The 14,283-nt window shown below is 40.8% G+C and overlaps 1 protein-coding gene across 1 annotated transcript in view; it reads left to right on the top strand.

Annotated features, from left to right (window-relative positions):
- The window catches only part of TTN (titin), a 274,368-nt gene that overhangs the window by 83,015 nt on the left and 177,070 nt on the right, over positions 1–14,283 (top strand). The window contains 27 exon segments of the mRNA XM_021075901.1: positions 62–343; positions 1,111–1,389; positions 1,503–1,790; positions 1,944–2,222; positions 2,313–2,591; positions 2,706–2,984; positions 3,105–3,392; positions 3,515–3,802; positions 4,403–4,684; positions 4,950–5,228; positions 5,347–5,628; positions 5,774–6,052; positions 6,148–6,435; positions 6,624–6,902; positions 6,998–7,276; positions 7,377–7,655; positions 7,794–8,081; positions 8,224–8,511; positions 9,789–10,070; positions 10,310–10,588; positions 11,144–11,425; positions 11,716–11,994; positions 12,502–12,789; positions 12,900–13,178; positions 13,292–13,570; positions 13,660–13,728; positions 13,731–13,937. Coding sequence (XP_020931560.1) covers positions 62–343; positions 1,111–1,389; positions 1,503–1,790; positions 1,944–2,222; positions 2,313–2,591; positions 2,706–2,984; positions 3,105–3,392; positions 3,515–3,802; positions 4,403–4,684; positions 4,950–5,228; positions 5,347–5,628; positions 5,774–6,052; positions 6,148–6,435; positions 6,624–6,902; positions 6,998–7,276; positions 7,377–7,655; positions 7,794–8,081; positions 8,224–8,511; positions 9,789–10,070; positions 10,310–10,588; positions 11,144–11,425; positions 11,716–11,994; positions 12,502–12,789; positions 12,900–13,178; positions 13,292–13,570; positions 13,660–13,728; positions 13,731–13,937 — 7,329 coding nt within the window.

Raw genomic sequence — 14,283 nt, 5'->3', positions numbered from 1 at the left:
TTTCTCTCTTCCATATCTGGACAATCTTACCAACAGTCTCCATCCATCTTTCCCTGTTCAGAACCACCAAGATTTGTCTCCAAACTGAACAGCCTCACAGTTGTGGCGGGTGAGCCCGCTGAGTTACAAGCATCCATAGAAGGCGCCCAGCCTATTTCTGTCCAGTGGCTCAAAGAGAAGGAAGAAGTGATTAGAGAAAGTGAAAACATCAGAATTACATTTGTGGAGAATGTTGCAACTCTGCAGTTTGCAAAAGCAGAACCAGCTAATGCTGGGAAGTATATCTGCCAAATCAAGAATGATGGTGGAATGAGGGAGAACATGGCCACGTTGACGGTTTTAGGTTGGTACAATATTTGGTACAGTAGTCCCCTGATAGAAAGAGGTGCCACATGCTGAGATGACTTACTAAGATATACTGGTAGAATCTCCTTTTCTGAATTTCTAGAACTATGTTGATCTTCATCTTTTTCAAAAGTTCATGGGAAAGGACTTCACTGGCCTTTCAAACATTCTTCCCATGTCTGTGATCCTAACAAAAAATCAGCCATCTCTTTTATTATTTTCTTGATGAATTAGCAGATGTAACCACGGCTAAGTTTTATTTAGACATGAAAAAAATGGGAACCCAGCATATGCTACAAGGAAATTTTATTCCCAAAGTACTAGTTATTAAACTGACAGCAACTCCAAAGATCAGTTTGATAGCAATGACCTACACTTTCATCTTTAGGCATATGAATTTTCAATTTTGCACTTGTTTGGATAAAAACTTTCAAGAAAAACCTGTCTTCAGCACCTAAAGTAGAGCCAAAATACTGAATGGTTCATAATAACATGGGAGTTTTGTTCTAAAGAGGGTCAAGTGCAAATCAACATATATTGTCTAATGTATGTTTTCTGAATTGTTTTGAAGTCAACTAATGAAACTTCTATAATTTCATGACAGCATGTAACTATGGACTCACCTTTTAAGGTCTAGAGAGAAAGGCTGAGAGAGAGAGCCCTCAGATATCCATATTGTTGGAAGAAACAATGTTAGGGAATTTGATGGTAGAGACAAGATGAAGGTAATAGGTGTTGACAGATGGGTATCACATCTCATTTCAGAGCCTGCGGTCATTGTTGAGAAGGCAGGACCAATGACAGTGACTGTAGGAGAAACGTGCACCCTGGAGTGCAAGGTGGCTGGCACTCCTGAACTCTCAGTTGAATGGTACAAGGATGGAAAACTCTTGACCAGCAGCCAAAAACACAAATTTAGCTTCTACAACAAAATCTCTTCCTTAAAGATTCTCTCTGTTGAAAGGCAAGATGCAGGGACATACACTTTCCAGGTTCAAAATAATGTTGGAAAAAGCAGCTGCACGGCTGTGGTTGATGTTTCAGGTTAGTTCCGATACAATCCTTCCACTGCGTAAGCAAATTCCATTCCCAAGCTTTCTTCTTTCAAGTCTCTTCTGTTCTTTCAAATCATGAGTCTCTTGCCTTTCCTCATGCAGACCGAATGGTACCTCCCTCTTTCACACGAAGACTGAAAGATACTGTTGGGGTGCTAGGTACATCTTGCATCTTGGAGTGCAAAGTAGCTGGATCATCGCCCATCTCTGTTGCCTGGTTTCATGAGAAAACCAAGATTGTCAGTGGAGCAAAGTACCAAACTGCATTTTCAGATAATGTCTGCACATTGCAGCTGAATTCTCTGGACTCATCGGATATGGGCAATTACACATGCGTGGCTGCTAATGTTGCTGGCTCTGAAGAATGCCGTGCGGTGTTGGCAGTACAAGGTCAGTGTTAGGTGCTCACGCCCTTTCTTATGAGATCCTCTTTGGGTGCACATCCAGGTTGAGACACATTCAAAAGTGCTCTTCTTATGGATTCAAAATTACAACTAAATTCAAAGCTTATAGGATCTTTTCCTTGTCCTCATGTCTATGTAGAACCACCCTCTTTTGTGAAGGAACCTGAACCTTTGGAAGTCCTACCAGGCAAAAACATCACCTTCACAAGTGTTATTAGAGGAACCCCTCCATTCAAGGTTGGCTGGTTCAGAGGTTCCAGAGAACTGGTGAAAGGAGACATGTGCAACATCTATTTTGAGGATACAGTGGCAGAACTGGAATTATTCAATGTCAACATATCTGAGAGTGGAGAATATACCTGTGTGGTTTCTAATAATGCTGGCCAAACATTCTGCACTACCCGTCTCTTTGTAAAAGGTTTGCTCCAATGCATTTGCTCTCCCCATTTTCTAAGTGACATCGATGTGTTTTTATTGTATTTAACTGCTGTGGTTTGTCACTCCCCAGAACCGGCTGCATTTGTGAAGAAATTAAGTGATCACGCTGTAGAACCAGGAAAGTCCATCATTCTGGAGGGCACCTACACTGGAACACTCCCCATTTCAGTTACCTGGAAAAAGGATGGTTTGAACATCACACCATCTGAGAAATGCAACATAGTCACAACAGAGAAGACTTGCATCCTGGAAATTCTGAATAGCACAAAAAGAGATGCAGGGCAGTATTCCTGCGAGATTGAAAATGAGGCAGGAAGAGATATTTGCGAAGCTCTGGTATCTACATTAGGTGTGTTTCTTACTCTCTCTTAAATGATCAGCATTGGTCTAATATGAGGCAGGGTTTGTGTGGAGTTTTTTTTTTACTCACTTCAGTTGCTGATTGTGAACCTTTCCTCTTTAGAACCACCATACTTTGTTACGGAACTGGAGCCTCTGGAGGCATCAGTTGGTGATTCAGTTTCTTTACAATGCCAAGTGGCTGGGACACCAGAAATTACAGTGTCTTGGTATAAAGGAGACACAAAGTTACGGCCAACTCCTGAATACAGGACCTATTTTACAAATAATGTGGCCACACTTGTTTTTAATAAAGTGAATATCAATGACAGTGGAGAATATACATGTAAAGCAGAAAACAGTATAGGAACTGCTTCTTCTAAGACAATCTTCAGAATTCAAGGTGATGATATAGTTTCAGAAATTAAGAAATTTCTTTTTTCTTTATCTTAACTCTTTTAACTTTATGGGAAAATTTTTATTTCTTCTGCTAATGCCTCAAGTATTACTTGTCTTCCTACAGAGCGCCAACTCCCACCTTCCTTTGCCAGACAATTGAAAGACGTCGAACAAACTGTTGGGTTACCAGTTACACTCACTTGTCGATTAAATGGCTCTGCACCCATCCAAGTGTGCTGGTATAGAGATGGGGTGCTTTTACGAGATGATGAAAATCTACAGACATCATTTGTAGATAATGTGGCAACTTTAAAAATTTTGCAGACAGACTTGAGTCACTCTGGCCAGTACTCTTGCTCAGCTTCTAATCCACTTGGAACCGCATCTTCTAGTGCTAGACTGACAGCAAGAGGTTTGTTCCCATGTTAATCTTTGTCTTTGCAAACCATGACTCCTTATTCATTGTCAAAGTGGAAATGGCCAATAAGAAAAGAAAAAAAAAAAAAAACACTGCCTTTTCTTCTCATCTTCCAGAACCTAAGAAATCTCCCTTCTTTGACATCAAGCCTGTATCTATAGATGTTATTGCTGGGGAAAGTGCTGACTTTGAGTGTCATGTTACTGGTGCTCAACCAATGCGAATCACTTGGTCGAAAGATAATAAGGAAATCCGTCCTGGAGGAAACTACACAATTACATGTGTGGGAAACACTCCACATTTGAGAATTCTTAAAGTAGGCAAAGGAGACTCCGGGCAGTATACTTGCCAAGCAACAAACGATGTTGGCAAAGACATGTGCTCAGCTCAACTCAGTGTAAAAGGTATCATTACACGGCATTTACCCATATTTGTTCTTTTCCACATTGTGTAATTGTCTTTGAAAAGTTTCTTTAGTTTTTAAATGTTTGGGATACCAGAACTGGATTGTGTTAGAATTTTTATATTAATGTTGGCGACAATATTAACTGAGGTTCTGTTTTCCCTTTATATTTTCTGTAAGGTAGTGTATCTCTAAGTGTAATCATATCAGAGTGCTGTTTAATTGAAATTTGTTAAATGTTGTTTCAACTATCCATTCTCTTTTTTCATTCTTTCTGTTATATGGCATTCTGACTTCTTATTTCAATCAAATATGTCTATAATACATTAATTTATATGTTTTAGTTTGTCCAAACTACAAACATTAATTTATCAATAAATTCTCTTTTAAAAATATTGAATTTTTATGTAATAGAAAAGATAATTATTTTAGCATAAAATTCTCAGCAAGTACCTATATTCTTTTTTCTTTTTTCTTTTTTTTTTTTTTTTTTTTTTTTGTCTTTTCGCCTTGGTACCTATGTTCTTAGTAAAGAACCTGTTTATGTATTTATGGGATCTTCAACTACAAACATAAGCCTTTTTTCCCTTTGACTTACTAGAACCTCCAAAGTTTGTTAAGAAGTTGGAAGCTTCAAAAGTTGCAAAGCAGGGAGAATCTATCCAACTGGAATGTAAAATAAGTGGTTCCCCAGAAATCAAAGTGGTGTGGTTCCGAAATGACAGTGAACTTCATGAAAGTTGGAAATATAACATGTCCTTCGTGAATTCAGTGGCATTGCTCACCATCAATGAAGCCAGCACGGAGGACAGTGGGGACTACATCTGTGAGGCCCATAACGGTGTTGGGGATGCCAGCTGCAGCACAGCCCTGACTGTTAAAGGTTGGACACACTCAGCTTCTTTCTTTCTTCTTTCTCCTCTTATTTGGATTTTTTCTCAGCAATGTTCTGAGCTCCAAAATAAAAAGCTTGGTTAAGATGGCTTGCTTGCAATTCTTAACCAATTTTTTTTTATGAATTGTCATTTTTTATGTTAGTATACTCTCATATGGTCACACCAGGCACTCAATGATTCTAGACTCTTAAATGGTTTTTTCCTTGTTAGTAAACAAATGTTCTCATCATTTATCTTCTTTTTTTCTGGTAGCACCTCCTGTTTTCACCCAGAAGCCTTCTCCAGTAGGAGCCCTTAAAGGGTCTGATGTTATCTTCCAATGTGAAATTTCGGGCACCCCCCCATTTGAAGTGGTATGGGTCAAAGACCGCAAGCAAGTTCGAAGCAGCAAGAAATTTAAAATCACTTCTAAAAATTTTGATACAAGTCTTCATATCCTTAATCTGGAAGCCTCCGACATAGGAGAATATCACTGCAAAGCTGCCAATGAGGTGGGAAGTGACACCTGTGTTTGCACTGTCAAGTTCAAAGGTGTGTATACATGGGCACAAAAATATATGCCTCTTCCTTCCATCTTTTCTTGCTTAACCAATACTGTATGTGGCTGTGATCCTCATTTTTTTCTCTAATCGCAAATTTCTTTTGTTAGAACCCCCACGATTTGTGAAAAAGCTCAGTGATACCTCAACCCTTGTTGGGGACGCCGTTGAGTTACAGGCTGTAGTGGAAGGCTTCCAGCCCATTTCTGTCGTCTGGCTAAAAGACAAAGGGGATGTCATCAGAGAGAGTGAAAACACTAGGATTTCGTTCATTGATAACATTGCAACCCTCCAACTTGGGAGCCCAGAAGCATCTAATTCTGGAAAATATGTGTGCCAAATCAAAAACGATGCTGGAATGAGGGAGTGTTCTGCAGTCTTGACTGTGCTAGGTTAGTAGCAAAGTATAGCCTGAGGAAAGAAATCAGGTTAACCCATGACCATTGCCTGCAAATATTACTCTTACCCAGTAACATACTGATGACACTCAGTCTGAAAGGTGACTTTGTGTTTAATGCAATATACTTCTTCTTTTAGAACCAGCCAGAATCGTAGAGAAACCAGAACCCATGACTGTCACTACCGGAAATCCTTTTGCATTAGAGTGTGTCGTGGCTGGAACACCAGAACTTTCAGCCAAGTGGTTCAAAGATGGGAGAGAATTATCTGCAGACAGCAAACATCACATCACATTTGTCAATAAAGTGGCTTCACTTAAAATTCCTTGTGCAGAAATGAGTGACAAGGGGTTGTATAGCTTTGAAGTGAAAAACAGTGTTGGTAAAAGTAACTGCACCGTATCTGTCCATGTTTCGGGTGAGTAGCAGCAGGTTTTTGTGGATATAGCATTTTTCTTCGGGGGAAAAAAATAAAGCTTCTCTTTCAATGGAAAACTACTCTTCTCCACGTAGATCGAGTCGTGCCTCCTTCCTTCATTCGCAAGCTGAAAGACACCAACGCCATCCTGGGGGGCTCAGTTGTTTTAGAGTGCCGAGTCTCTGGCTCAGCCCCCATTTCCGTTGGCTGGTTTCAAGATGGAAATGAAGTCGTTAGTGGGCCTAAATGCCAGTCCAGCTTTTCAGAGAATGTCTGTACTTTGAACCTGAGCTTCTTGGAGTCCTCTGACACAGGCACATACACATGTGTGGCCGCCAACGTGGCTGGGTCAGACGAGTGCTCAGCCATCCTGACTGTCCAAGGTCAGTGCACAGGGACCAGGCTGTCCCATCTCTGTTGCCTCTACCTTGCAACTTCGCTCCAGCTCTTGGGGGATTTCTTTATTTTGTCTTTGTGTGTGGCCTTAGTTCCCTTTTTATTCAAGTAGCAAAAGCACTGCTCACTCGGATTTCTTTTTTCTCTTGATCTCCCCCTCCCCTGGGGTGTCTAGAACCACCATCTTTTGAACAAACTCCTGATTCTGTGGAAGTTTTACCCGGAATGAGCCTCACATTTACCAGTGTCATTAGAGGCACCCCACCATTCAAGGTCAAATGGTTTAAAGGCAGCAGGGAACTGGTATCAGGGGAGTCGTGCAGCATCTCTCTGGAAGATTTTGTCACAGAACTGGAATTGTTTGAAGTGGAGCCATTGCAAAGTGGGGACTATTCCTGCCTGGTGACCAATGATGCTGGCAGTGCTTCTTGTACCACTCATCTTTTTGTGAAAGGTTTGCTCTTTTATCCAAATCAGGTATCTCTTAAGTTTTCATTCTCATTCTTCCTTTGAAGATGTCAATTCTGCCCTCATGTTTTCTCCTAATAGAACCAGCCACTTTTGTGAAAAGATTGGCCGATTTCAGTGTCGAGACAGGAAGCCCCATCGTTCTCGAGGCCACATTTACTGGCACACCTCCCATCTCGGTGAACTGGATGAAGAATGAGTTCCCTCTTACACAGTCTGAGAATTGCAGTATCACCATGACAGAAAGATCAAGCATCCTGGAAATTCTTGACAGCACAGTAGAGGATTATGCACAATACAGTTGCCTGATTGAAAACGAGGCTGGTCAAGATATTTGTGAGGCTCTGGTGTCTGTCTTAGGTGTGTTGACAATTACCTCTTCTTACTGTTCTCTTCTCTTTCTTTTAAACATCCTCTTTTCATTAGCATGACTGACTGATTACCATCCTTTGTACCTTAGAACCACCTTATTTTATCGAGCCTCTGGAACATGTGGAAGCAGCCATTGGAGAACCTGTAACTTTACAGTGTAAAGTGGATGGAACCCCAGAAATTAGAATTTCTTGGTATAAAGAACACACAAAGCTACGATCAGCTCCTGCATATAAAATGCAATTCAAAAATAATGTTGCCTCCTTAGTAATCAACAAAGTGGATCACAGCGACGTGGGAGAATATACATGCAAGGCCGAAAACAGCGTGGGGGCAGTGGCTTCCTCAGCTGTACTTGTCATTAAAGGTGATGATGGTTTTCCTAACAAGTCTTGCTGTGTGTTGACAGATCCATTTTCTTAAATACATCACGGTTTTAATGAATTGAAATGTGTAGCAGTATGTTATCTCTTGTAAATAAGGATTATCTGTAACTTCTTTATAGAGCGCAAGCTTCCACCTTCCTTTGCAAGAAAACTGAAGGATGTTCACGAGACTCTTGGCTTCCCAGTTGCATTTGAATGTCGCATCAATGGCTCAGAACCTCTTCAGGTGTCTTGGTACAAGGATGGGGTACTTTTGAAAGATGATGCTAATTTGCAGACATCTTTTGTTCATAATGTAGCAACTCTTCAGATTTTGCAAACTGACCAGAGCCACGTTGGTCAGTACAATTGCTCAGCTTCTAACCCTCTTGGGACTGCTTCATCTAGTGCCAAGCTCATCCTCTCAGGTGAGTAACTCATAACATGACCCTCTTCATTATAAAGCAGTTTCACTGCTCTGGGCCACCAAAGGGCTGGCACCACATAGTTTCTGCTCCAAGTCTGAGTATGAAAACAGAAGTCACCATTGTTGGTCTTCATTCTTTGCAGAGCATGAAGTGCCTCCTTTCTTTGATCTAAAGCCTGTATCAGTAGATCTTGCTCTTGGAGAAAGTGGTTCTTTTAAATGTCACATAACTGGAACTGCACCAATCAAAATCACTTGGGCCAAAGATAACCGAGAGATTCGCCCTGGAGGCAACTACAAGATGACTTTGGTTGAAAACACTGCCACTCTGACAGTTCTCAAAGTAGGCAAAGGTGATGCTGGGCAATACACCTGCTACGCAAGCAATGCCGCTGGAAAAGACTCTTGTTCTGCTCATCTGGGTGTACAAGGTACTTGTTGGAGTGAGCTAGCAAAGTCTCATTTCGGTGTCTTTAACTATAGGGGGAAGTGTGTGCTTGAAAGATATGTTTAGGACTATGGTCTAGTAATTAGAAGTGAACCAGTGGATCCAGAGTCTTCCAAATGAGGTCATGTTTTAACAAATTTTTACTTAAAAATTATAAAACTGGTAAAACATGTTTTCAAAAGCTAAAAATAGAGACTAGAGAGGGAACAAAAACTTTTCAGAGTTATAAGAAAATCCAAATTTGAAAGAACTTATCTTAGAACAATAACAGGTAGTTATCTCAAATAACGTATTTTCCACAGTAGTTTGTGAATGAATGGATTTTGTTCTTCTAGGGGATAGCAAAGCCCCAAACTATCAAGCCCGTCAAAGAGAGTCAGATTGTGTGGATTTCTTTTCCTCCACCTTCTCCACTTAAATAACAGTGAAAGCCAGGAGGGCGGGGAGTACATCAATATCTGACATTGTAGAAAGCAGCCGTGTCTCTCTGTAGCGTGTTCATGGCTGCTGTGGTCAGAGATTAAATACTTAACTCAGTGAGCAGCTGGTCTAATTCATTAGAGCATTTTTAAGGGGTTTGTGGTGATAGTTTATAAATACCTTGAAATTAAAATAGAATTAGATTTAGCAGCCCATTTGCTCCATGACATATCACTGATTATTTTTACCTCCCTAAACTTGATTTTTCTTTGCTTCAGTTAATGCAGAAAGTGTTGCACACCCCACTTCAAAAGGAAATTATGGAGGTTGAAGACATCTATTTAAGACCTATAAGAGAAAGTAGCATTTTAAAATATTAAGATATCTCACCCAATTTTGCTACTCTTCTTTATGATACATAGCTGATATCTATGCAGCCATATGAAATAGACAGTCCTGCACTGGTTCACTTACAAGAAAGTAATCAAGCTTTTTTTAATCCCTGTAAATTTTACAGTGCCTTCACCAGCAGATATACACTCTGCCTCTGATCTTGCACTAAAGAAGTGATTCCTTTGTTGGTAGGAGGATTGCACAGTAGGAATTAATGTCCCTTCCTCCATCCATTTGCAATAATATTTGATGTGGGTGCTAACAAAAATAAATGTATTTTATTTTAGGAATTTTCTTTATAGGCTTCACTTAACTATCCTTCCTTGAACTGCAACAAATGTATTTATTTTCCAGCATTAAGACCCCTCTGCTTGATTTTTCACTTCTTCTTGAATTATACATGTCTTTTCCATCTCTTCCCTTGTGCTTTCTGTCTTCGTTCCACAGAACCACCCAGGTTCATTAAGAAGCTAGAACCTTCAAGAATTGTGAAACAAGATGAATACACAAGATATGAATGTAAAATAGGAGGGTCTCCAGAAATCAAAGTTTTATGGTACAAAGATGAGACTGAAATTCAAGAGAGCAGTAAATTCAGAATGTCATTCCTCGACTCAGTGGCGGTGTTGGAAATGCACAACCTCAGCGTGGAAGACAGCGGAGACTACACATGCGAAGCTCGCAACGCAGCAGGCAGTGCCAGCAGCAGCACCTCCCTCAAAGTTAAAGGTCAGCTCTTACTCAACTTTTGTGCCTTTCACATTGGTGTCCTCCCTGGTTGTCCTCTCAATTCCCTGGTTGACCCTCCATTAAGGTCCTGGTCCTGAAAATTTTGAAGGACACAATAGAAAATTGAATGTGACATTCTCTATGTTGGAATGGAACATGGGTTCTTCCTTGTAACTAGATACTTGAACATTGCATCCTCATTGCCATTTCTTCCTAACTGCATCACCTTCCAATTTTAGAGCCACCTGTTTTCCGCAAAAAGCCTCATCCAGTTGAGACACTGAAAGGAGCTGATGTTCACCTTGAATGTGAGCTTCAGGGCACTCCCCCATTTCAAGTTTCTTGGCATAAAGATAAGAGAGAACTTAGGAGTGGCAAGAAGTACAAGGTAATGTCTGAGAACTTCTTGACGAGTATTCACATCCTGAACGTCGATGCTGCGGACATTGGGGAGTATCAGTGTAAAGCCACCAATGACGTGGGGAGTGACACCTGTGTTGGTTCTATCACTCTGAAAGGTTGGTGTGACTTCATTCCCTTCTGCTTACTGTTTTCCTTCTAATTTCTATTGGCCCCTCAGCTGTTGTCCTGTCCCTTACCACTAGCTATCTCTTCTACTTTCCCCCTTTCTCCTTCCTAAATCCTATGTTTAGTGTGCGTCCATTTCTAAATCCTACTAAATACCCTTTTAGACAATTTTCTAAATAGGTTTTGGTTGCATTTCCAAAGCTAGAGAGGCCAAGATATTCAACTCTTTCTGTTTAATACAAACTCTAATGCATCCCTGCTCCCATTCACCAAAATGCCTCTTCTTTAAGAAATGGAAACAGGGAGTTCTCTGGTGATAGTATAGAGGTTAGGATTTGGCACTTGCACTGCTACAGCCTGCATTTGATCTCTAGTCTGGAAACTGAAATCCCACACCAAGCCAGTGCGGAAAAAAAGAAAGAAAGAAAGAAAAGAGAAGGAAATAATGCATGATCACTAGTTTGATTCGTAGCGTTCATGGCTTTGAGGGAAGGACTATTAGCCCCACACATTTTAAGTCCCTGATTTTGCCTCTTTTTCATCAGCACCACCGATATTTGTGAAGAAGCCCAGCGACATTTCCACCATCATTGGTGAAGAAGTTCAGCTACAGGCTACTGTTGAAGGCGCTGAGCCAATTTCTGTGGTGTGGTTCAAAGATAAGGGGGAGATCGTCAGAGAAAGTGACAACATATGGATCTCTTATTCAGAAAACATTGCAACCCTACAGTTTTCAAGAGCAGAAATGGCCAATGCCGGGAAATACACCTGTCAGATCAGAAACGATGCTGGAATGCAAGAGTGCTTTGCCACCGTGTCCATCCTCGGTTAGTGCAGATAGAATGTCATCACAAGGGAAGTTCCCTGGTGGCTCAGTGGGTTAAGGATGTGGTGTTGTTACTTCTGTGGCTCTGGTCACTACTGTGACATGGGTGGATCCCTGGCCCAGGAACTTCCACATGCCCCAGGTGCAGCCAAAAAAATAAAATAAAATAAAAAATAAAAATAAAAGAATGTCATTATAAATATAAGGCACACACTTACTAGTACCTGTGTCATCTTCTTTAGTTTGTCAATGTGATTTTAACGTTTGAATTCAATTGACATCTCGTTCCAGAGCCTGCGGCAATTGTGGAAAAGCCAGAATCCATCAGAGTTACCACGGGAGACACCTGTACCTTGGAGTGCACAGTCACTGGCACACCCGAACTCACCACTAAGTGGTTTAAGGATGGAAAAGAGCTGACAAGTGACAGCAAATACAAAATAAGCTTCTTCAACAAAGTATCTGGCCTTAAGATTATTAATGTGGCACCCAGTGACAGTGGGGTGTACAGTTTTGAGGTGCAAAACCCTGTGGGCAAGGATAGCTGCACAGCCTCAGTTCAAGTTTCAGGTCAGTTGGTTGGACTTTTTGCTTCTATATTATTATAATATAGTGCCTGGCTTACGGATGTGTGACATTCTGCAGTGTGATAAGAGTCTAACACCCTCTGAATCAGGAAAATCAGAGGTATCATGCCTATAGTCAGAAGAAAACCAAGCCCAAATGTTCTATCCCTTTCTTTTGGAGGAATTTCCACTGCTCAGGGAGGTAGGAGTAAGACTTTATCCCTGGATAAGGAATAAGGATATTGTTCTCTTCTCCTATCAGTTATGCTGGAATAATTCTCCACATAGTGGTTCACAGGAAAGAGAGACAAGCATCCCTAACAGGTCAACCTGCACATCTTGCCCACTGATTTTCAAAGCTTTCTGTTGTGTGAAGCTACGGGGAATTCTTTGATGCCCTCACAAAAGAGCTAAATGGATCTAAGGATATTCCATCAAAAAGACAATAATTCTCTTTTCCAATCACCTTATAACTCATGTCCCTTGTTTGCTTGATTTTTATCACATCCAGACCGAACTGTTCCTCCTTCATTCACAAGAAAATTGAAAGAGACCAATGGTCTTTCTGGTTCCTCGGTGGTAATGGAGTGTAAGGTCTACGGATCACCTCCAATCTCTGTCTCCTGGTTCCACGAAGGGAACGAGATCAGCAGTGGAAGGAAATATCAGACCACACTGACGGATAACACTTGCGCTCTAACCGTGAACATGCTGGAAGAATCAGACGCTGGCGACTACACGTGTATCGCCACTAATGTGGCTGGTTCTGATGAGTGCAGCGCCTCTTTGACTGTGAGAGGTCTGTTCAAAAGACAATGAAATGGAATTGCATATCACTGTTTATTAAACATTTGTATCGTCACAATCCAAAAATACTCAACTTTTCCCGGTATGTGTTTTTTTGTTTAGAACCACCATCTTTCGTTCAGAAACCTGATCCCATGGATGTTTTAACTGGAACCAATGTAACTTTCACAAGCATTGTCAAAGGAACACCTCCTTTCAGTGTCAGCTGGTTCAAGGGTAGCAGTGAACTAGTACCAGGGGACAGATGTAATGTGTCTTTGGAGGATTCTGTTGCTGAACTGGAGTTGTTTGATGTAGATACATCACAAAGTGGAGAGTACACCTGCATCGTTAGTAATGAAGCTGGCAAAGTTTCTTGTACAACTCATCTCTACGTAAAAGGTTTGTTTGACTGCTCTTCTGCATTTTGACCATTAATATAAATGAAGTAATCAGTGTACTTGTATCTGTGTGTATATGTGCTTGATTTCATATTTTCAATTTGTCTACGACAGCCCCAGCCAAATTTGTGAAGAAGCTCAATGATTACAGCATAGAGAAAGGAAAATCCCTGATCCTAGAGGGCACATATACTGGAACGCCTCCCATTTCAGTGACATGGAAGAAAAATGGCATAAATATAAGTCCTTCTCAGAGGTGTAACATAACCACAACGGAAAGATCTGCAATCCTGGAAATTCCAAGCAGCACAGTCGAGGATGCAGGACAATACAACTGCTACATTGAAAATGCTTCTGGGAAAGATTCCTGTTCAGCACAAATACTGATCCTAGGTTTGTGATAATTGCCCATTCCTCTCTTTATATACAAATAGTCATATTGGCCTGTCTCCTTCATGACTGATTGTCTTTCTTGGTTGCAGAACCACCATATTTTGTCAAGCAGTTGGAGCCTGTGAAGGTGACTGTTGGAGATTCTGCCTCTTTGCAGTGCAACTTGCTGGGACCCCTGAAATTGGGGTGTCCTGGTATAAAGGAGATACAAAACTGAGACCCACTGCCACCTACAAGATGCATTTTAGGAACAACGTTGCAACACTGGTTTTCAACCAGGTCGATAGTAACGACAGTGGAGAATATATCTGCAGAGCTGAAAACAGTGTGGGAGAAGTTTCTTCATCAACTTTCCTGACCGTTCAAGGTGACTGCAGTATTTTTTAAATGAATGAGTGTATGTTTCCATTGAACAAGATTGAAAATATCTGGTGAGGGTCTTCTTTTTAGGGAAAATCTGTCCAAATGCACAATTTTATGCTTAAGTAATTCCATCTACAAATTAGCCATTTATCTTTTGCCATCGCCTTTCCAGAGGGAGAGAAAATGATTAAATCTTCAGTGGGAAGGATCATGTCATCATTCGTCTCTATAATTAAATCTTTAAGAAAAAGGAGTAATCATATTTTCAAAATTTCACCCCATGAGTGTCTCATTCAAATTGCTAGGAAGCAATGTAAAAAGTAAGAAAATACGCTACATGCCAGAGATGT

This window comes from Sus scrofa, chromosome 15 (genome assembly GCF_000003025.6).
Source record: "Sus scrofa isolate TJ Tabasco breed Duroc chromosome 15, Sscrofa11.1, whole genome shotgun sequence".
NCBI lineage: Eukaryota > Metazoa > Chordata > Mammalia > Artiodactyla > Suidae > Sus > Sus scrofa.
The sequence above is the reverse complement of the archived record's forward strand: the minus strand, read 5'-3'. Positions and strand labels throughout refer to the sequence as shown.